The 23,469-nt window shown below is 44.5% G+C and overlaps 2 protein-coding genes across 2 annotated transcripts; one reads left to right on the top strand and one right to left on the bottom strand.

The window, feature by feature from the left end:
- Positions 1-2,651: 2,651 nt before the first annotated feature.
- On the top strand, positions 2,652-21,127 carry GFM1 (G elongation factor mitochondrial 1; the record flags this gene model as incomplete). The annotated part of the gene is made up of 18 exons (XM_079539898.1): positions 2,652-2,696; positions 2,950-3,102; positions 3,713-3,845; positions 4,060-4,264; positions 4,955-5,071; positions 5,628-5,778; positions 8,666-8,820; positions 9,221-9,305; positions 9,668-9,805; positions 10,432-10,533; positions 11,164-11,220; positions 11,603-11,740; positions 12,279-12,361; positions 17,362-17,524; positions 18,511-18,655; positions 19,329-19,489; positions 19,888-19,941; positions 20,690-21,127. 18 exons carry the CDS (start codon positions 2,652-2,654, stop codon positions 20,819-20,821), a joined length of 2,217 nt encoding a protein of 738 aa, XP_079396024.1. The 3' UTR covers positions 20,822-21,127.
- Positions 12,597-16,797, bottom strand: LOC306949723 (latexin-like; the record flags this gene model as incomplete). The annotated part of the gene is made up of 6 exons (XM_079539728.1): positions 12,597-12,692; positions 13,110-13,172; positions 14,622-14,758; positions 15,317-15,491; positions 15,850-15,912; positions 16,666-16,797. The coding sequence occupies 6 exons, from the start codon at positions 16,795-16,797 to the stop codon at positions 12,597-12,599; spliced, it is 666 nt and encodes a 221-aa protein (XP_079395854.1).
- Positions 21,128-23,469: the final 2,342 nt, after the last annotated feature.

Below are 23,469 nucleotides of genomic sequence, written 5' to 3'. Positions count from 1 at the left end.
TGTGCCTTGCTACTCTAATCTTTTGACTACTGAATGTTGTATAAACCTTTGGATCTTAGGTTAAGTCATATTAAAAGGAAAGACAAGAAGCAAGCAAAAAAAAAAAACAACAACAAAAAGCCCTGTCCACTTAAAAGCACTTTAATGGTTTATCACCAATTCTGATGTAAAACATCTGCTTTGGTAGCAAAGTCATTTTTTCCACCACAGTTGCACCATTCTCAGACTCTTTGTTAACCCCAGTGAAAGCACCTTTTCCCCTCCACACTGTATAACTCGCACAGAAAGTAAATTCTTCTATTTTGTCACAATTAATAATTAATAATTGTTTTGGTGACGAAGCAGTCAGTAGGAATTACAGCACACTGTAGGCACTGCATATACAGATTTAAAATCATATGGTAAATTGGTACAGAATTCCCAAATTCATCTTGATTTTAAAACAAAGAAGAGTGAGAAGAATACTAAAATAGCAAATGCTTCTTTAAGTGTTAGTTAATCGACATTCTTATGTTCATAAATGGTGCTCGCATCCCTCGTTCTCTGCCCCTAGGCTGTTATTCTCATATTTCTGATCCTTTGTTTCTTTTGGAGATGGTGCATTATTTTTCATTCCTGAAGGCCATCTGTTGTATTTTTCAATTATCCTGTGATAATACTCAGATGGAACTATTACTTCATTGGAGAAATGGTTCAGCAGACAGCAGTTCAACTGGATAATGGCTGCACCATTTCTTCTGTTCCAGAAAGCTAAAATATCCCTCTGCACAGGAAGCCATTTTCTGCCTCAGCTGAGGTGAGCTCTGTGATGTTTTCTGCCCTGATTAGTGGAGCTAGAAGGATCCTGAAAGCTAACACTTGATTTCCCTTGGTACTTCTGTCATTATTGTTTGGTGGAAGAGTCTGGTGTTCATGAGGAAAGCAAACTGTGACTGAGAACTGGAAATGTCTTTGTATTACAAGTGTTGAGTTTGTGTGCTGTCTTATTCAGAATTGATCTCATGTTGTAGAGGAAATAATTTCTGTAGGCTGTAGCATATATGCTGTAGTGTAAATGCTATGAACTGAAGGCTAAGACAGTGTAGCCTTCAAAAAAGACACTGTATGATAAAAGAAAAATAGTTTAATATTCATACAGCTAAAAAGGAAATAAGTCTCTCTGAGTAATCTATAAAAAGGTGTACTTTACTAACATGCAAAAAAACCAACAAACCTGAAGGGCAGTTGTCACTGCCATGGCAGGAATTTCCCAATGATAAACAACAGAAAACATTACCATGCTGTCACTTAAGCAGAAATCTTTGATTTGAGGGGTGCTTCTAATTCACAGAGCATTCATCTGTCCATCATCTGACCACTTACATTCTTGCCTGTGCTCCTGGGATGGGTGAACATACAGAGAGAACAGCACTGGTTGTGAAATTACATTGGGAAGAGGCAAACGTGATGGGTCACTTTGTCATGCACAGCAATGTGAAAATGTTATGCAAGAAATTGTTCTACATAGGAACACCTGAAACTTTAATTCTTTAATAAAGAGCTATTTATTGTTTATGCTTAGTGTTTGGATTACTGAACGCCCTAACTGATTTGTGCTTTACTTAGTTTAGGGTTTCTTCAGAGCACTCCTCCATATGGCTCAGTAGTGGAGTAGAGGAATGTTTCCAGGAGCAAAGCAGTTACTGCACAGGAAGGAACGTTGCTGTAAGGAAGCAGCCAGGGGTGAGACTGAGGTGTTTTAATTTTCAGAACAGCTCTTGTATCAAGGACTGACACTTCCTGGTGTAATCATAGCACCTACTTTTTCAAATCTTTAAATGCAAAATGTTATACAGCTTCATAGAGAGGTATGAGGGGAGGTTTAGGTTGGATATCAGGAGAAACTTCTTTATAGAAAGGGTTGTTAAGCATTGCAATGGGCTGCCCAGGGAGGTGGTTGAGTCACTGCCCCCGGATGTGTTTAAGAACCGTTTGGATGTGGTGCTCAGGGACATGATTTAGCAGAGGGCTGTTAGAATTAGGGTAGTGTGGTTAGGTTGTGGTTGGACTTGATGATCTGGAAGGTCTTTTCCAACCTGAGCAATTCCACGATATGAGCAGCAGTGAGTAACCTAACAGCTGTTATTCATGTGCTCTCACTTGGTGCTAAATGAGGGATAACTGCAGAATAACTGCATCAGACCCACCTCCTGGTTTATGTTGGGATGTTTGGATATTGTGGCAATATCTGATCTATCAAATCTAAGAAGTCGGGCAGTGCTGGCTTTTTAGAAGGGCAGGTTTCAGCTGAAGCCTTCAACATGCAGCCAGCAGGTGCGTCTGCCCCAGCTCCACCATGGAGATCCGTTTTCCCCCTTGCAGAGCTGTGCCGTGCAGTCGATGTATGACACGATTTTGCCTTGTTGCTGTGACCGCGCGTTCGGCAGTGCAGGCGTTGTGCTTTGTAAAACCTGCCGCTCCTCCCTTTATTTACAGCACTGCTGCGGCGCAGCGCTATCACAGCCGCGCTCCGTCCATTGCGCCCCGTTCTTCGGGCTCGGCGTTGGCGCGGCGCACCCCCACTTCCGGTCGGGGCTCACTTCCGGTCTGACCCCGCATGCGCGGTGACCCCGGAAGCGGCTCCCGACCTTGCGGGGTAGCAGGGAGCGGCCATGCTGCGGGCGGTGCGGGCGGCGCGGGGCCGCGGGCGGCGGCAGGTAGCGGCAGGTAGCGGGTGGTGCCGTGCGTGGGGCGGCGGCGGGGCACAGCGTGAAGGCAACTCGGGCACGGCGGGCCGGGAGGGAGGAACCCGCCTGCGGGGCCTCCTGAGGGCTCGCTGAGGTGGGCGGGAGGGACTTCGCGGTGTGAACGGGGAGCGAGAGAAGGGGAAGGCCGGGCGGCGGGCTTGGAGGGGGAGGGTGGGTGGCAGAAGGGGCGGGGCTCCGCAGTGAACCGGCTTTCTCCGCTCAGTTCCTCCTCAATGCCTGCCGGCGCTGCTCCTCGGCCGTCCTTCCCAACGAGCGGATCCGCAACATCGGCATCTCGGCACACATCGACTCGGGGAAGACCACGCTGACCGAGCGTGTCCTCTTCTACACCGGCAGGATCGCGCAGATGCACGAGGTGGGCGTCGCTGGGATCCCCGGACCTCCATCTGTGTGAAGAAGGGCTCCCTTACCGTGGGATGGTGCAGTCTCCTTCTGTGCAGACACAAGAACTCACCTGTGTGCTTTTGTGCTGCATTAGAGGGTTGGGCTGGGGATGCCTAGAGGTCCCTTCCATCCCCTAGTTTTGTGCTCATGTCTCTGGTAAATATGCTGCAGGAGGTGTGAGCTGCTTCTGATTCAGCCGAAGGCAGCTGTGAGAAACAGAGAATCCAGGGCTGTATTTCTGGGTCCAGGTACGTTAGCTTATGGAGTTCACAGCAAAGTATAATTGGCTGCCAATTGTCAATGATCTCTTTTGTGACTGATCCTCGGGGGAGCAAAGGACGTTAAAGGATAGGATCAGAGAACTGTTAAGGTTAGGAAAGGCCCCTAGGGCCATCTAGTTCCACCATCAGAGTAAATGACACTACAAAAAAAATCAGGTTTGTTTGCATTTCTGTATGTGATTCTGTAACGTCTCCTTTTCATCGCTGCCAGAAAGATGATATTCACCAGATGAGGCATCACCCATAGCAGATTCCCAGTAAACTCTCTTGGACTGATGTTTTTTTCTTTTTTTTGCTAAGGTGAGAGGTAAGGATGGAGTCGGAGCTGTCATGGATTCAATGGAGCTCGAACGACAGCGTGGAATCACCATCCAGTCTGCGGCCACGTACACCATGTGGAAGGACACCAACATCAACATCATAGACACGCCAGGTAGCAGCAGCTCTGATGCTGTGAGGCTGCCATTCCTTTGTGTGAACGGGGAGCGTGGTGCCCTCACTGTGCTGCTGAGGGGCTGATGCTGTGCCACTGTGGTGTGTTCCTTATGGCTGGAGATTGATTGCACTGCCACTGCAGCCATGAGGAAACAATTACTTGTTATTTTTTATTATCTATGAATAACTTTTGTGTTCTTATTGTTACTTAGGGCACGTGGACTTCACCATTGAAGTGGAGAGATCTCTGAGGGTTCTCGATGGAGCTATTCTGGTTCTCTGTGCTGTTGGAGGAGTTCAGTGCCAGACCATAACTGTGAACAGGCAAATGAAACGTTACAATGTGCCATTCTTAACATTCATCAATAAGCTGGACAGGATGGGCTCCAGTCCATCCAGAGCAGTGCAACAAATGAGGTATTTATCACTTCAGCTTACCTGTCAGCTAGTTCTGAACAGTCCATGTAGCAGATTAATGCTGATAATGTTGAAAAATGTTCTCTTTTGGAGTTTGTAGGTGCGTTTTGGGAGGTAATGCATGACTTTGGGCTAAATCTTACTCTGACCTCCAAAGACTCTCCCTTTTGTCAAGAAAAAGGGAGCGAAACAATAGTTAGCATCAGCCTAGACTTACAGTGTCTCAGTGTTAGCTTTTTGATTTTGATGCTGGAACTGTATGTGGAGCCACTTCAAAACCAGCCTTTTGATTTTTCCTGGATGCTGGTGGCAGATGCGCTGAAGCAGGGCCATGACTCGAGGTTGGCAGTTTATGGTTCACCTGCCTGGAGCCCCACCTGTATGTGCCACCTTCCTGTGCCTAATGTCATCTGTGAGACATGTATGATAATAGTCAATAAGGGAGAAGGAAATCCCATCAAGTAATTGATCTGAAAGTAGGTTGCACTGCCGTTTATTTCCCATGGAAGTTGCTCGCTCTCTGTTGGAATATAGAAGTCTGGCAGTCACTCAGGTTAAAATGCAAGCAGGCATTTGTCATCATAACAAAGTACGATGCTGTATAAGAATAGGATCTTGCTTAAAAAAACATCTGGGACACATGTATGGAAATGACTTTTTTTCTTAATCAATGTTTGCTCAATTTTTCAGGTCCAAGTTAAAACACAATGCAGCTTTTGTCCAGATTCCAATGGGGCTGGAAGGAAACTTTAAAGGAGTTATAGATCTAATAGAAGAAAGAGCTATATATTTTGATGGCACGTTTGGGTAAGGTTTAAAACTTGTGTGCTTCTTCTGCTGAAGTTACTCTTTGCATTGGTAATGGCACCAAGGGAAACCATAGCTTCCCTTCAGAGATGAAGCAGCCTGCTGCTGTGAAGGTTAGGGATGCAGCTTGTGGTAGGGCTGAGGTGTGTCTCTCTGGCGCAGTGGTGGTGCAGTCAGGTTTAGTGAGCGGTGGCTGTAGCAGGAATGGTTCTGTGGCTGCGGGGGGTGGTGGCAGTCCTCAGCACACAGAGAGCTGGGAGACCTGCTGCACAGCGGGACCTGACAGCTTGCGTTTGGCCTGAGCTTCCTGGGATGATGATACAGCGTGGTGCAGCTGAACAGCTTACCCTGCAACCTCACAAACTCCAACCGTGAGCAGGAAGAACCCTTGCCTGCTAGGCATAAGAAACAGCAATTTGATATTCTTGCATACTTTTTTGTACATCCGTATCACCAGTGAGTTTTTCTCGGTTAGGCCAGTCATCACAATGACTGTGACTGGGAGGCTGATCCGTGTGCTGTTCCTTTAGAGCCCTTATATTGTTTGTGTGTTTAGCCAGACGGTTCGCTACGATGAAATTCCAGCTGAGTTTAGAGCTGAGGCTGCAGAACGGCGCTCGGAACTGATTGAATGTGTTGCTAATTCAGATGATCGCCTTGGGGAGCTGTTTTTGGAAGAGAAGATCCCTACAGTTGCTGATATAAAGGTAATGTTATGTATTTCTTCTTAATGTAGCACCACTCTTCTCTTCTGAAAATGCTTTTTCTTTGCTCCAGTTCTGTAGAATGGTTCACCTCCTACAGGTGGGTTCCCATTGGGTACTCATTTCAGATTTGGTTTATGATTGGAAAATCAAGTCAGTGGATGGGATTGCAGTCTCTCCTCCAAGGATGATAGATGACTGTGATGTTAGCTTTAGTTGGGACAGACAGACGGTGCTGTGAGAGCGAGGTAGCCTGAGGACACTCACCTCACAGCAGTGCTCTGCAAGCTGGCATTGACCATCAAGCCCCGTGCAGCAGGTGAAAAGCCAAGTCCGTGTGCAGCTGCTGACACACAGTGAGCTGTTGGGCTTTGTGTTGTGACAGCTGGCAGCATGAGGGAGGGCTGTCTGCTTTGTAGGCATGACTCCAGCTTGTTTGTTTTTCTCCTGTTAGCTGCTTTATGGCCGTACGGGGCTGTGAGGCACTGGCACAGGCTGCTCAGAGAGCTGGAGGTGCTCAGAGCCAAGCTGGAGGGGGCACTGAGCAACTTGGGGCAGCCAGCCCATGGCTGAGGGGTTGGAATTGGATAATTTTTGAGGTCTCTTCCAACCCCGTACCATTCTGTGGTTCTATATGGATTCCTTACACCTGGTGCAAGTATTTCTGAGGTCTGGTTTGCTATTTGCCAACACCTCTTGCTACTGTCGGAAGTTAACTTGAGCAATTAATCTTCTGATGTCTGCTGTTAATAGTAATAAATCCATCAAAGGCTGAAACTGCCGCAGGGGACCAGTTGCTTAATGTGATAAATCAAAAACCGAGGGGAAAAAAACAGAACAAAAGTAACAAAACAGTGTCTGAAGAGTCTGTTACAGGCAGACCGCATTTTTTAGGAGCTGCTGTTGAAGTTTAAGCTGGTTTCTGTGAGCAGTGGTATTGAGGGGAAGGGGGCTGGGGGTGAAGTTTGCCTGATAGGGCACTTGCCACCTGCTTTTGCTTCTCTCTGCTCACAGCCGGGCCTTCAGTTGGGAGTGAAGCCGAGCTGAGACCTAAGTGTTGCATGCAGGAGCTATTTCTGTGCGTGCAGCCAGCTGGGCTCAAGGCAGACGTGATCAGTCAGCTCGTGCTCTAAGCAGAGCTTGACGTTGAAGTCCTCTTAGGAGTGTTTGGCTCCTTAGCAATGCGTGGGTGCCTTTGTGTGGCACTCACTTTTCCTGGTAAGGTCTGCACTGCTTGCTTTCCTGGAAGCTGCACACTCTATCTGTTGGGATATGGAGCTCTGGCAGCTGCTCAAAGCTGATGGGCATTGCAATTCCCCCTGAGGTTTGCTTTGAATCTTCAGGGCCCCAGAACTTTGATCACTTCTAAATTTGTTACAGACCTTGAGTTTGGTTGTTTTTTGCTTTTTTTTATTATTATTATTTTATTTGTTTGCAAGTGCATATATTCCAATTTGAGACATGGAAGCACAAGGCTTTTGTTTGTTTCTTTTTGTCTTTTTTCAGAAATAGAAAAAAAAAATTGTGGCTCTTGTTGACATAACTGAGCATTTAGCTATTCCAGTAGTTAAATGCAGTTTTATGAGGCCTGAGCTGTTCAAAGCAGCCCTTCCCTCTTAGGTAAAGGCAGAGACAGAAGAGCAATTTCAGAGCCCTGTAGGGATTTCTCTTCCACCTGGAGAGGGAATAGTAGAGAAGTGAATGCTGATCACTGGGAGAGGTGAGAGACTTCCAGCAGCAGGCTACTTTTGATGGCTGAGAGGAGAATCTGTTGCAAAAATGAATTTGTCTGTTCAGTGTGCCTCTGCTTCCCACTTCAGAAAGCAAATTAATTACAGATATAATGGCTATAGCCCTGGGTTAATTTTTACTAACGTGTCCCTGAAGATGGATTTTCTTTCAGTGGCGAGCAGCCAAGTCTCCAGTGAAAATGTCTTTTGACAGAAACGATGCTAAGTGTTGCTCCTGGCTATCACAGCCCGAGCACGTGATGCTGCCTGAAGATCATCTGCCTAAACGCGACCTGATCTGCTGCTATCCATAAGGCTGCACTTTTATGAACTCATTAAACCAGCAAATTGGAGGAAAAACACCTCCTGAAACTGAAGAAGAATATTCTTCCATTATAACAATTCCCTCTGTCAAAGATCTTATTTTATTTTCTTCCTTGTCTCTTTTCTTTGGCTCTGGTAGTCCAGATTGCTCTCTGTTAATTGTAAAGATAGTTTCTAAACTCTAAATTAAACGCGCAGATTAGGTGAGAATACATTTCTTTTAGCTTTATCCCAGAAGACCGGAGCTGCTTTCAGTTGGAGTGAGAGCCTCTGTAGGTCAACACGGGGAGGTGGCATCCTCTAGTGGCAGGGAGAGGTGAGGCCGAGGTCGCAGTCTGTCTTGGCTTTAGGAGCAGTTAGCTTCTGCCTGCCTTTCTACACCTGCACAGGAGGCAGCAGTGATAATCACTGTGGAAGCTGTTGGTGCTCTGCAGTGTCATGTGGTGCTTGAGTGAAAGGCACTGAACAGGCACAAGGCTGAGCCTGCTGGGACATCCTGGAAGGATTCCCAAGGCATCACGACCTCAGCAGCTCTGCAGATCAGTGTCACTGTGTTCCTCTCGTGTGATGTTAAAGCACTCTTCATCAGAACACGATGGATGCGCTGAGCTTACCCAGACATCCTCAAATAGCTGCATTTCTCTTTCAAAAAGTCCCACGTTCCTAGAAAGGGCACGTTGTCCTGGGAGGCTCGTGTGTGAGGGCTTGTCCAGGAGGCTGTGAGAGCAGCTCCTTTGCAGCCAGCAAAGATGAGAACCTCTGAAACACTGCAAGGCTGGTGCAGCTTTGGACTCCTGGAGCTGCTGCAGGATAGTAATGCTCTGATATTTTTCCAGCTTGCAATCAGAAGAGCAACTTTGAAGAAATCCTTTACCCCAGTGCTTGTGGGAAGTGCTTTAAAGAACAAAGGAGTGCAGCCATTGCTGGATGCTGTCCTAGAATACCTCCCAAACCCTTCAGAGGTGGAGAACTATGCTATTCTTAACCAGGGGTAAGTGCTTTGGTCTTGGAACTGTGTGCTGTGCAACGGGAAACTCAGTAACGTGTGGTCATTTACCAATTGCACAATGCAATTTTAATTTTGTACTTCATTCTAATGCTGAGAAGACTCACTTTTCATTTGAGGCTAGCTGTTTATACTCATAACAGACTTCTGATAAGTGCCAGTGGTAAATATCATAATTCAAATCTCCTTTTTGGGATCTGCTGCAGTTTTCCTGAGATCTTTTTCTCACCACGTGTCAGTTACATGTGTGAGCCATCTTCTAAGTATCTGTGACAGACCTGAGGGCCCTCAGCACTTCCCAAGGCAACTCACGATTTGAGGAAGCTGGCATGTTTTCTTTGTAACATAAACTCACTGTCCGTCCCTGTGTGTGTTTGTTTTAAAGAGATTCTGAGGACAAAACTAAGTTCCTGTTGAACTCTGCTCGAGACACCTCGCAGCCTTTTGTGGGCCTTGCTTTTAAGCTGGAGGTAAGCTGTCTCATGCCTAATGCAGCAAAAACAGCAAAGAAGCAGAGTTTCCTCTGAAAGCTGTTGGGGTGGTTCAGATTTTCATTTGGAAAGTGGCTGCCCCAATTGGAGTTCATATATGCCTCTGTCGTGAAGGCTTAGGAGTAGTAAAATTGGTGAAGTAAGGAAAATTGCCAGTAAGTGTCAAGTTCACTTCCAGAGCCAGGTGAAAGCTGAGACTATGTTAAACAAAGCTTTGCATACATGTGTGGTGTATAAATTGAAAGCAATCATTTGCTCAGGCAGTTCAGACTATACATCAAACAGGAACTGGCTTGACTCCAAGGAGGACTTTGTCTCATTTGTGGTGACTTTGATTTCAGGCTGGCCGTTTTGGGCAGTTAACTTATATTCGAGTTTATCAGGGGATGCTGAAGAAATCTGATTACATTTATAACACGAGGACTGGGAAGAGAGTGCGTGTGCAAAGACTTGTCCGTATGCACTCAGACAACATGGAGGTGAGTGAGAGGTGCAGCCAGGCACACGGTTTGCATTTTGAGTCACCTCACTGCACTGCCTTCTTCCTTTCCAGCTATGATGTGATATATCACATTTCTGCTGTTGTTGTTGACGTGTATTTTCTGTAGCACTGAATAGAACTCTAAAGGAAGTGAAAATGATCCTCAGTGTGTTATTTCCACTGAAGGGAAAGAGTCTTTGCCCAAGAAGTGTTTAAAAAGGCTTTGAGATGATAGCTAAAGCAAGCTGGCTGTGTCTGGCCACGGTCTGTACTTGTGGGAGAGGGGAAACAGGATTGGTAAAACATACAGCAATGTTTCCTTTCATGTGATTGTTGAATGTTATTCTTCAACTGAAAATTGGTTCTCAAACTGCTGCGAGTTCCACCCTTTCCTGTTGAAAATTCCTGAGCTCTACAGCTGGGTCAGGTCTGCCTGTACAGCGTTCTGTTGTTTGCTCTGCATCCTTACCCTCGAGCTGAGGGATGCTTTTTGGGCGTTTGCCTTGAAGAAAAAGGAGCTTAACTTTAAACCCAGTATTTATATCTCTGCTTAAAACCAAATGTAGTTTGCAGTACTCTGTTGTCTCTCAGTGTTCTCTAAATAGTACACTTTCCTTTCTTAAGGATGTAAATGAAGTTTATGCAGGAGACATATGTGCACTGTTTGGAATTGACTGTGCCAGTGGGGATACGTTCACAGATAAAACCAGCACTGACATTTCCATGGTAAGTGTGCCTCCTCCTCCGTGTGCCTCATTTTGTTGTAAAAGTTTTTAATACTTTGTCCAGGTAATGTTTTTTATGATATATATATACACAAGTGCAGGTAGTTGTTGTGATACACCTCAGGAATCCTGTATGTGTAGAACTGTGTAAGAGATACACATTCGTTTGCTACACTTGACATCAAATGCAGAAGGTTAGTGTTAGCAAACTGTTGGAAGCATTCCTGCATCATCTGCTGACCATAGGCTACTGGATACTGAGAGGGTGTTGTTAACCCAGAACTGCTGAACTCTGCATCTGTGAACATGTTAGCATAGATGACTTTTATTTAGGAATACGTTTACAAAACCTGGTGGGAAGCAGATTTTTCTGACTACTGTGAAACCCAGAGATCACCTTGCATCTGAGTTGGTACTGGAAATATCATGGTTGGCATATGTTACATAGAGCCCTCTGATAGTCCTGGAGAGAATTACACAGTTCTGGTGCCCTGGCACTGTATTAAATACAAGTGTGATAAGAGCAGCAGTCATCTGTTTGTGGGCCAGAATTCTTGTGGCTGATGTTTTTTGGAGAAGTCACAATTAGAGCAAAACTTGACTGTTTGGTGTCTTCCTTTATGACCTGCAGGAATCAATACACATCCCTGATCCTGTCATTTCAGTGGCTATGAAGCCTTCCAACAAGGTAGGAGCCTATGGACCAACATTTTCTGACTGAATTACCTTTACTGCTGCCTTTATGGCCTGGTTTGCAGGGAAATACAATATCTATCAACTAAATGAGTGTTTTTTAAAGTATTCTGTTGGAAGGACCTAAGAATATATTCATGTGTTACCTGGACAATGTGTCAGGTGGTGGTAGGTAACTAAACACGAGATGTGTGACCTTGATCTGCATTTATCATGGACTTGAAGTAACTGGAGAAATAAATACAGCTGTAAACGTGTGACTGCTTCAGAAAATAAAATCGTGAGAGTAGAAATAATAACTGACAGGAAAACGTGAGGCTTGGTTGCCTTCTGGATGTTGAATTAATGTTTTCTCTGCATGTGTAACTGATTTTCAGAATGACTTCGATAAATTTTCCAAGGGCTTGAGTCGCTTTACAAGGGAAGATCCCACTTTTAGAGTCCACTTTGATGAGGAGAGCAAAGAGACCATTGTTTCTGGAATGGGAGAGCTGCACTTAGAAATCTATTCCCAGGTAATTTGGAAAGCAGAATCTATAGACTCTGCTATTGACTTTTGCCAACCAAGAATTCCTCCTTTCTGTTGAGTTGCTGTACAAAAAATCTGTGTGCAGGGGGCTGATTGATGGCAGTGTTTAGGCCTGGTTTTCTACCTGGGTGCCTCAGGTGTTACCAAGTTTACAGAATCCTTTGGAGGTTTTTTGTTTTAGTCTAATAAAACAGATACGTTTGAAATACTGAAAGAATGAAGAAAAGATGGCTTTTGTTTTGGAAAACCTAAGCTTTAATGAGGTAATGAGATGTTTTCCTTTTCCTGTCCCTGAAGCTACCACCCCAATACAAGAATGACTGCGGAATGACAGCACCTTATTTTTACATGGGTTTTCTTGAAGGAGCAAAAACAAAAACACCAGAAAAACCCAATTCAGCCCAACCACAACCCCAAAAAACAGTTAACCTTTATCACGTTTCTCATTGCAAAAAGATCTGTAATAAAGTTATTGCTCAAGTATAGCAACAACTCCAAATTTCATCCCGCTTTCTTTCCTGCAGCGAATGGAAAGAGAATATAGTTGCCCTTGCACCATGGGAAAGCCAAAAGTTGCCTTCAGAGAGAACATCTCCGCACCTGTGCAGTGAGTATTCCTTCTAGCAACAGAGTTTGTTCTGATTGTTTTGATGCAAAATTTGATTACGTGGTAGAGGGAGTGCCTGTCAGTTACCAGATTGAAGCACTGCATACAGGAAACAAAGTTTCTTTGAGCAATAATTCTTCCTACATGGACTGCGTTCACAAATCACCTTATGTGCCCCTCCTGAAATGGTTACAGCAGCATCTGTGCCTCTTGCATTGCAATATTGGATGCTCCTTTAGTCCAGTGCATGCTTTGGCTGTTGGCTGTTCTTTGTTACTTCAACGCCGTGCTGCGGGTGCCAGAGAACTGTCATCTGCCATGGGATAATCTCCTGTGGGTAGAAAGTAAAAATGTTAAGACGTGAGAAGGTATTTTCTTTGAACAGTTCTAAACTGCAGCTTCTTCCCTTTGTGCCGATCAGTTTGGTGGCACTGTCTCCCACGAGGAGAGAGCTGTAAATGGGACCAGTATCCAGAAGCTCTGCTGTTCACAAGAAGTGCCTGGAAATCAGCTGAAAATTACTTTCTTGGTACAAACTGGAGAGCTGCTGTGTCCTGCTTGCACAGGGACAGGCGCAGATGTTGCTGAGGCACAGGGGTGATCATTGCCCTCACCTCACCCGTTTCAGTTGCTGACCTCCAGGCAGCAGATCCTTGAATACCTCCCAGCTTTGTGTCCAAGTTCCAAGTCATACAGCTGGCAGTGTAACTGTAGGAAAGCCTTTTTAGGAAGAGGATATTTTTTTTACCTGGGACACATTTTCGTGAAGTAGAATCATGTAGTCAAATTCCAGGTATTCATCAGTTCTTTTCTGGAAAGAGAAGATGAAAAGGGCTGAACTTGGGACTTTCCCTATGTTAATAGTAGCCAGTCAGTTCACTGGGCAGTGAAAGTCCTTTCTGAAGATTGCTGATGTGTTGGGTTTTCTAAACAGGAGGTCCTCTTTTTCCCTTCTGGCTTACACACTCCATTTCCTTGAGGTTAAAGTCCCCTTTGCTTTAGGAGTTACTCTTAATTCATGGCGTATTTTTTCCAAATAGAAGAACTGAGAGAATCTACAGAATTCTGTGAAATTAAAGCTGAGTATTTCCCTGATAATAAATTTTCTGGAAGCAAGTTGCCTGTTTCAGGTCAAAAGCCTTCAAGGCCTGTTGATGGCAGCTATTGACTGCTAGTTTGAATGTTGAGATTTGGTGGTCATTTATTCATGAGCTTAGCTGCTCAGGGTAAACACAGTACTTCTAATCACTCTAAATCAGTGACAATAGAAAATACCTTTTCCTGCATGTTCTGTTCCTCTGCACTCTGGCCACATGTTCTCCTGAACTCAATTTCCTTACCATACACTCACGAAGCTGATGTAAATCTAGAAGCACTGCTGTAATTGACTGAACTTTAAAGATCAGGTAGGAAGCTAACCCTGAAGTTCTGTAGAAATGAATTAATGAGTCATTAAAAAAAAAAATTAGAAAGCAATTCTGAGATACAAATATTTCAGCTAAAATATTTCTTTCTCCCAGAATAAAACCCAGCATTACTAAGAGTAAGTTTAGGAAGAATGAAGTGAGAGAAGTTCATGTTAAAGTTGGAATTGAATCATTATTTTCTTTCTTGATTAGCATTTGAGGTGAACTGCCAAACGGATGGAAAGTGGAATGCTGCAGACAAAAAGCAATGTAGATTGTATTTTATTGAAGTTGAGATGGCAGCCATTGCTATTTGTCTAGACTTGAGCACTGCGGAGATGTCAAGCAGTGTTATGGTGACTGATTGCCAGATCAGGATGTAAATCAAGAGATGAAAGAGAATATTCCAATATGTGTTATGCAGGTGCAAGAATACTGTCAGCTCAGCCTGCGTTATAAATGGAAGGCAGGAAAGCAATATAAAACTGTAATCAAAGGGATGACCCCTAAGTGGAAAAGTCAATTTTTCTAACTAAGCATCGAATACTGCTCTTGCAAAGAGACAGTTTCTATAAGCAAAATTTATGAGGAGAAGAAATGATCAAAATAAACACCCAGGCCATCAGTGAAAGCATTTGTGACTCCCTAGAGGAAAGGGGTGGGTGGTACAGAAACCTTAAGCACTGCTTTTAAAATGAACCAGGCTGTGAAGTTCAGACACAGATGAGATTTTTTGCTTAAGAACTTTGTCAGCTGTAGGTTGCCACAATTGTACAATTGTGGGTACAGTGCCACAATTGCTTAGCTCCTAAATATTAGGGAATCTTCCTTGCAGTGCATTGATGGTAACTCACCACTTGCTTCACATGTTTAATCTGGGCAAGTTGGTAGTTGGTATTCTCAGTTGAGTTCTGCCATATCACGTAGCCAGAGGCAGCCCAGGCAAGCGCTCTGATGGGCTGCATTTCTGGGGACACGTTGCCACAGCTGTCTGAGAAACAAAACAGGTACAAGTTAAGTGAGATCCACTGAGTCACGGGCATTAATAGGATCTTACAGTGTAGTACATTGGGTCTGGTGCTAAAACTTGGGGGATCTGGCTGGTGTTCCTGCTGTGTCACAAGTATTGTGTTATCATCTTGGAATAGCTGCTATATCACTCCTGTGTCCGTTTCCCCTCCCACTTCTTCCCCTTAACACATGTTCTGTAAAGTCTTTACTGGGGTATGTAATGTACAGCACTAGGAACAGTTACAGGCAGCACAACAGTGACAGTTAAAGAAGTGCTGGAGGACAAATTGTGTATCACTTCTGGATTTTAGAGCGGATGGATGGTTTTGGCCGTGTTGTGACTGACATATCACTTAGCAAAGAGCAAGTGAAGAGGTGTGTATTCAGAGCAGGGCCAGCAGCCTGATCTCCCTCTGTCCTGCCTCGTATTCTGTTGTCTCCCATAAGATCATGGACCTCCACCAATTCAGTTCAGTTTTGCTTCTGGCCACGGAACGCATTCTCTCACTTCTTTCTTGCCCAGGTCCCTTCTTTGTACCTGGTATGTTCTCTGCTTCGAGCTCTTTTTTCAGGCTCTTGATTCGATAGTAGAATGTGTTATCTGCTTCGTCTGTGTTCTTAAGTTCTCCTTCAATTGTAAATTGCACATCTGGAGCATTCTTTTTGTTGCCCAGATGGTAAAGAACCTCAGCAGTGCAGTTAACAGTACTGTCCTGTTACAGAGTTAATTAAACGTGTTAGTATTTGATTAAATAGATGTGTAATATTGGTAATTTACATCTCTACAATGTATTTTTTTCCCTCAGTATGGCCCATAGAGATTTGTGATTGTATAAAACAAAGCTACATTCATAGCACCTCTGTATATACTTTAAAGGTACTTTTGCTTTTGCAGAGATCTAAAACTCCATGTGTGGAACACAGAGTGTTATTGTGTTCTTCAGTTGGAGTCATAGATTCACATAACTTCAACTTGAAATTGAATGATGTTGGAATGTCCTTATCGTGTTACACATCAGTAGTGTCAACTTCTGCCCATAGAATGTGTTAACAAAATAAATCTGAACTCACTTTCTCAAATATGTCTTCCAACACGAATTCCAGGTGGTATTTGTGCCCAATGCCATCAATATCCTAAGCAGGGAGAACAATAAGAATATTTATTTTGTAAAATGCTGAATTACTTGGCATCCTGGAGAAGGCTCTCGTTATTGTAAGATGGGCTCCAGCAGCATCACTCCGTGTCACGCATAGAGCTCAGCTTCTCTTTGCTTGCTTCCTGCTGAAAGATTGCTCACTTGCTGTGCACTTGGAGTGACACCCAGTTAGTAGCTCCTTATATGCTCTGGTCTGGCACACCGCTTCATTGCCTTCTGTGGGCTGCCAGGGTCAGAGTTGGAAGGGACCTCTGAAGGCCATCTAGTCCAGCTCCCCTGCACTGCTCAGGGACACCACAGCTCCATCTGCTTGCACAGGGCCTTATGCAGCCTTGACAAGCTCTGAGAGCAGGGCACGCAGCACATCACGAGGCACCCTGTGCAGCACCTCACCTCCTTGCAGTGAGAGGCTTTTCCCTTCTGTCTGACCGCAGTCTCTGCCCCCTTTCAGCCTGAGGCCGTTTCCCCTTGCTCTGTGCCCACACACCCTGCTGAGGAGTCTGATGCAGTGTACAGGGACTCCCTCGGGCTCTGTACATGACTTCGTTTTGTGCTTTATTAAGAGTTGTTCTATGCCTTTTTTCCAGAATACCCACTGTAACAAAACAACCAGCTTATCCGTGCTGTAAGCCACCTACTAACGGGCTCACGGGCGAAGCAGGAGCAGTTCTGCAGCGCAGGGCCTCTGTGCTCCTCCACAGCCTTTCCCCTTACCTGCAGGCACCCTTACCTCCCTGTGGGCATGGCGCACGGCCCGCAGCACCCAGCCGTGCCCTGGGCTCCCGTGGCGGTGGCTGATGCAGGCCGCGGCCAGGGCAGCTGCTCGGTTAGCAGGGCCGTGGGCCGGCGGCAGCTCCGCCATGGTGCAGGAAGGCCGGGTGCCGGCAGCAGGAAGCAGGGCGGCAGCAGGAAGCAGGGCGGCAGCTCCCGCCTGCTGGGGTTGGGCTGGGGAGGAGCGGAGCGGCGGCCTTCCTCTCCTCCTGTTCCTGAGGGAAGGAGCTGTACCACAGTGCTCTGTGGGAGGGAGCTGTTGGCACGTGTGGAAATATGTCCGGTCTTGCACAAGCGAGCAAGCCTGAAGGCAGTCAGGATCGTGTCCCTGTGCACTCCATGGAGTGGGACTGATGGCTGCTAAGGGTCCCTTCCAACACAGACTGTTCTATGATTCTGGTGTTGCTTACCGTATACAGGAGTGATGGTTTCTTGAGACCAAGTCATTGCTGGAGTCTTTAGGCTCCAGCTTGCAGCATAGACATTTGTGTTATTCCTGGAACGTCTGAATGCTCTCAGCTGCTGTTTCAGTCATTTATACAACAGCCAGATGAAATAAAATGCAGAATGGGAGCTTTTTCCTTTTAAAGCCATGTTTAGAGCATAGTTGGTGTAATGAATAACGTCGTGTGGGGTTTTGTCTGTTTGCTCTTAGTTTTGAATACACGCACAAGAAGCAGACTGGTGGAGCAGGGCAGTATGGCAAAGTTATAGGAGTCCTCGAGCCCCTGGATCCTGAGGACTACACAAAAATAGAATTTGAAGACAGAACCATTGGCACAAATATTCCGAAGCAATTTGTGCCCGCTGTTGAAAAGGTACAAAGCAATTTGTGTGTGATACAAGAGATACTGATTCTTGTTCTTTCTTCCTATTCTGTTACCATTTACTTCTGTCTTGCCCCAGGCAAGGAGATTTTTCCCATTACTTCAGAGGAAGCTGAATCAAATTTCCATGCTTTTGCTTAATATCTTGCATTCCTAGCTTTTCCACTTAATTTAGAACCTGCTGTTTGTTTTCTTTGGTAATGTGTGCTTGCTCTGTTTCCATAGCAGTACTGCAGTAAAAAAAAAAAAAGGCAGGCTTTCCTTTTGGACACTGAAACAAACCTCCTTCTGATGAGCTTGCTTTTTGATTTCCATTTTCTGCTTTTAATTGTAGCGATGTAATTCTCATTCCTGATGATTACATATTTCTTTGTGATTTCTCTGAGACCAAAACTGCAACTTCATTTGATGTATGAGTTACCTAATAGTCTGCCTGTTTTACCACTTATGTTTGCTTCCTCTGTGTAACTGTATGATTTCTCACTTGTTTGTGTATCCATCTTAGCATGAGCTTTGCATTCCTTCATCAAATTTGATTTTTCCTGAGTCTTGGAAAAAACAGATGGTCTGAGAGGGAGTGTTCTGAGAAAAGGCTTCCTCTTCAGTCAAATAGTTAAAGCATTCATTCAGTTTTTGATTATACAGTCCCTTAACGAAGAAAATCCTGAATACATTCCTTTTTCTTGCTTTCTGGTTTGTTGTGTGATTTCTCTTCTAAGGTAGTACTAAATTAAGGTACCAAAGAATGACAGTAAAAAGTTTTCAAACATTTTGGAGTAAGACGTTTTCCCTACTCCATTATGGTTTTTTTCCATCTTCTTAACAAGCAGGAAAGTGCGTTGGCTTGTTATGGCATTGCTGCTAGAAATTGTGAAAGGGATTTTTTTGGTAGTTCTGGGTGGATTTTGGTGTTTGGGTTTTTTTTTAAAGCTTAATTTCAATCTGCAACGTGCTGATTTTGAGGTGTTGTTTGACAGGGATTCCGAGATGCATGTGAAAAAGGTCCAGTGTCAGGGCACAAGATATCTGGAGTCCGATTCGTCTTAGAAGATGGTGCACATCACATGGTGGACTCCAATGAATTCTCTTTCATCAGAGCAGGAGAAGGAGCCCTAAAGCAAGGTATAAAGCAGAGTAGTCTGAATGTGTGCTCCTACTGGCTTCTTCATCGCTGGAGCAAAATGTAGCGTCCTCATTTCTTTCAATTACCTGGGGCATCTATACGTGCATTTGAATTTTGGCTGGTTCCATAGCAAATAAGGTGTGCTAGAAGGCAGGTTCATCTTAGGGTTGTCAGAAGGAAATCCTTTTTCCTAGAGCACAGTAAAGAGACACCTACAGCTTCATCTTTCCAGAGGTAACAACAAAACAGAACAACCATTTTGCCAAACCGTGTGCCTGCCAGTATTGCATCTCTGGAATAAAGGCTGGGGGAGCTGGAACTCCAAATAGTCAGTAGTGTTTTCCTTGTTTGTTTAAGAAGCATTCAGCATTAACTGTAAAACAGTTCTTTGCTATGCAAATGGTTATCTTGAGTGAAACCAGGCTTGTTCCTTTGCTGTTGTAGCTGCGTGTGAATGTAGCTGGAGGTTAATTTATGCAGTCTTGCTAAACACAGCTTCATGTTTCTGCTCACTCTTGTTGTCATAGGAAATGTTGTCTAAGTTGTCACTCCTGGCCTCATCACTGAGGCAGCTTTGGGAGGCTTCTTGCAAGGCCAAGTTAAGAATCGTTTAATGTCTATGATTTAGGTAGACTTGCATAAGAGTACATTTAATTAATTTCTTTCCTCCAGCTATGGAAAGTGCTGCTGTGCGTCTGCTTGAGCCCGTGATGGCCGTGGAGGTGATGGCACCCACTGAGTTCCAAGGAGCAGTGATAGCTGGCATCAATCGCCGTCACGGCGTCATCACGGGGCAAGATGGCACTGAAGGGTACTTCACTCTGTATGCGGAGGTGTGTGCTGCTCCCTGGTGCCTCTCTCTTTTCTTTTGACTCTGTTGCTGTTTGTCTGGTTGGCTGCAGTTGTGTTAGCCGAGTTATTCGGTGGACAAGCATGAATTTAATTTTCCATCTGTGGAAGCACGTTGTGCAATATTAGTAAACCTGCTACCTGTTATAAATCTGTTCTGCTTTGGAGAAGCCAACTTCTTAACCTAGGACCATATGGTGGCAGAGGAAGGAGCACGGTTTTGTTGAGGCTGGCTGTGCTGCCTTAGAGTGAAATCTGTGCAGCAATGCTGATGCAGAGAGTTACGGGGGATTTTTCAACTCTTTATATCATAATTGAGATTGAGTGACATCCATTGGTAGATGAAGAAATATCTTATAAGAATGATGTGCTTTGATTTTAGGTGCCACTGAATGATATGTTTGGATATGCCACTGAGCTGCGGTCTTGCACAGAAGTAAGTATTCTCAGTGCTTTTTGCTAAAGATACTTATGTAAATCAAATGTGCTAATTTGCATCATTGTTAGCATAGTATATGCATCAGTAAAAGTGATACAAATCACAATACTGTTAATGATAATAGGAAAATAACCTTAATTATCGTTACTTTAACTGGTGTTTAATTGACATAGCTATTGCCGGCCTCATGTGGCAAAAAATTCTCTCATACTTTGGGGAGAGAAGAGATTCAAAGTTGCAAATAATACAGAGTATTATAATAATCAGTAGAATAGTCAGTAGAGGTATTACACTCAGAGTCTGGAAAAGTGTAGCCATGCTCCTTAAGTTACTGATTTCTGCAAGGAGGTGAGACTTCAGACAGCAGTGCTCATGTTAAGAAGTTCCTTTCTGAACAACATTTACCCTCAGTTAGATGCTCATTGAACACATTTGAATCGGTTGAGATTGTTTTCTTTGTGTGTTAATTAAAAGTTTCTGCTCTACCTATATGATACACAAATACCTGTATTCTCTGAGCATTCAAATGGAGCTTTATTACTGCAGACAGCCTTACAGTCTTGTCTCAAACAACGTTCAGATCCTGTTTATCTTTGTCTCCACCTACGTGCCTCAGTGCAGTGTTGGTGTGCTTCACTGTAAGCTATTTGTGCACGTTAGGTCACAGATTGGAGCATGGCCTACAGCTAAGGAAGGTTCCTTGCTTAGCACCCTAACTCTGACTGTTCTTTCTCCAACTCTTCAGGGTAAAGGTGAATATACAATGGAATACAGTAAGTATCAACCATGTTTGCCCAGTACTCAAGAAGAAATAATTAACAAATACCTCGAAGCAACAGGACGACTTCCTGCAAAAAAGGGCAAAGCTAAAAGCTGACTTTTCCTCTTGAGTACGTGGAACGGTTTTCACAGCCTTCTGGGAGAGCTTGGTTGCTCAGTCATACAAGCAGTTGAGCCTGGTTGGAAGTTGTGCAGGCTGCAGTGGGACTCAGACTTACAGTTCCATCCTAATATCCTTCCTTCGTGGTGTTGTCAGCAGTCACTGGGAGATGACAGCTGAATTGTTCAGGTGTAAATGCTGCTCACTGACAAAATACAGAAATGCTATAACATTGATAAGAATTTGTCCTGAAATGTGTCTTAATTCTTTTGTATTAAAATAATTTTATTTTTTTTACTTGATAAATAATTATTTTGTTAGTAGGCTTATTACTGTTTGAAGGCTTTCATTTAGGAGATTGAACAGAAGCTCTGGATAGACGTGGGAAATGAATTGTCATGTGCTGCAGTTCTTACTGCTAGTGCTCCAAGCTCAGATCCTTTTGTTTCTGCAGTTCACTGACAGCATACAGTCTGCAGAATGAATGCTTTCTTCAGAAACAGCAAAGCCATAATGAAATGGTCGAGGTCATCTGTCAGTGCAGTTAACTTACCAGCAGCCTGCTTATCACTCGGCTCAAGGCATTTGAAAAGAGTTGACAGGAATGGCGTAGAAGTTAACTCTCTTCAAAACTGGGAGCAGTCAGTTTTTATTGTATGTTCTTACTTTCTTGGCATTTATTCAGAAAATGAAGGGATTCCTTTATTTTTTAGAACCCTGGAGTCAGGAGAGCGTGCTGCTGCTGCTGCTATTTAGCTTGGGGATCAGCTGGATAGATCTTACTCGTACAGGAGAGCTCAAACAAGGATGTGACAATTAGGTGAGAAAGAGAAGATATAATCATCGATTTTCATTTGATTATTACCAGATCTGCTCTGGATTTTGGTTGCACGCTCTCTTTTCCTGACTTACTCAGTTTAGCAGCATTTTTGCAGATAAACAGATTTTCCAGTAAGCAGAGGAGGAAGTTCCAGTTCAAAACCAGCTATGCTCCTGGCACAGGATCGTGGTTGATGTTTACCAGATGCAGATAGTACCGCCGTGGCTGGGCTTCTTTTCTTCAGCATTCACAGACATGCAGTGGAAATGACTTCTCTTAAACTTGGAATGAGAACAGTGTCAGAGATTTGTCAGGGGCATGTGAATGGTAACGAGGTGCAGGTATGGTGTCGTATAGAAGCATGTTGTTGCTTTGGGCTACATCTTTGGTGATTCCCTCACATCCGTAGCTTTTGTTCTTGTGAAAATGTTCAGCTGGAAGTAGTTCCAAGAAAAAGCCCTGCGGGTACTCTGACATTTGGAGAGTTTTAAAAATAAGGGAATGTTACAGCCTGTTCATCAGAGTTCAAGGATGTTTTATGTATGTGATGTGAATGCAGTGTAAAGAGAGATGGGGTGCTTATCATTTTTAGTTATATTTACGTTATGCCTTTACACTGTGCTTAGTAGAGGCCAGTCACAATGGGAATTCTTGGCTAATAGGTTCTGCCAGATGTGTACTGGTTCTCCATAAAGCTAGCACATGATCAGAGTGGCACTCTGTAGGGACAACTGAGGCACAGTGGGCTCTACTAGACTTAAATACAAGGGAGAAAGATCTACAGGTTGGGGGAGTAGTGAATAGGCGGGGACAGTGGATGCAAGGAAGGAAAGAAGTATGAGCTTTGTTTTGGAGTGCCTTAGATTTTGTGTGTGTATGATTTTGACTTAGTTGAGCTCTTCCTAGCAGCAAAAAGTTCCCTGTACTCAGCTCTGGTGAGGCTGCACCTCGAGTATTGTGTCCAGTTTTGAGTCTCTCACTGCAAGAAAGACATTGAGGCTCTGGAGTGGGTTCAAAGAAGGGCAACAAAGCTGGTGAGGGGTCTGGAGCACAGCCTGATGAGGAGCAACTGAAGGAGCTGGGATTGTTGAGCGTGGAGAAGAGGAGGCTCAGGGGAGACCTTACTGCTCTCCATAACTACCTGAAGGGAGGTTGCAGTGAGCTGGGGGTCGGCCTCTTCTCTCGTGTAACTGGGGATAGGATGAGAGGGAATGGCTTCAAGCTGCACCTGGGGAGATTTAGGCTGGACATTGGAAATACTGCTTTTCTGAAAGAGTGGTCGGGTGGTGGAATGGGCTGCCCAGGGAGGTGGAGGAGTCACTGAGCCTGGAGGTGTTCAAGGAACGTTTGGACGTTGTGTTGAGGGACGTGGTTTAGTGAGAACTGTTGGTGATGGGTGGATGGTTGCACTGGATGATCTTGTAGGTCTTTTCCAACCGTGGTGATTCTGTAAAAATGGAAGACAGCACTTGGTCTTCTCTTGTCTGAACGCAGCCCCTTACAACACAGAGGCACACTATGTAGGTTTTTCTTAATGTGAAGAGTTCACTGTGAACCAGTCTGAGCCTCAGCTCAGATCACGACTGCATTGGCCTCACCAATAATTTTGCTTGAGTAAAAACCTACCATTTCAGGCTGTGGTTGGTTGAATGAAGTTTTGGCCCTGAAGAAGTTGGTGGAAATTTTGCCTTTGGATTCCAGCAGGGTTGCTACTTGTCCGGAAGTTACAGTTGTGCAGTTGCTTAACTGCCTTAAGATTGCATTGCCTGACACTGATCTGGAAGTACTTCTCTTCTGGATACGGAGAGCTGTGGCAAAAATGGAG

Source organism: Tetrao urogallus (assembly GCF_951394365.1).
Source record: "Tetrao urogallus genome assembly, chromosome: 9".
Taxonomy (NCBI): domain Eukaryota; kingdom Metazoa; phylum Chordata; class Aves; order Galliformes; family Phasianidae; genus Tetrao; species Tetrao urogallus.
Note: the sequence above shows the minus strand (reverse complement) of the source record. Positions and strands in the feature narration are given on the sequence as shown.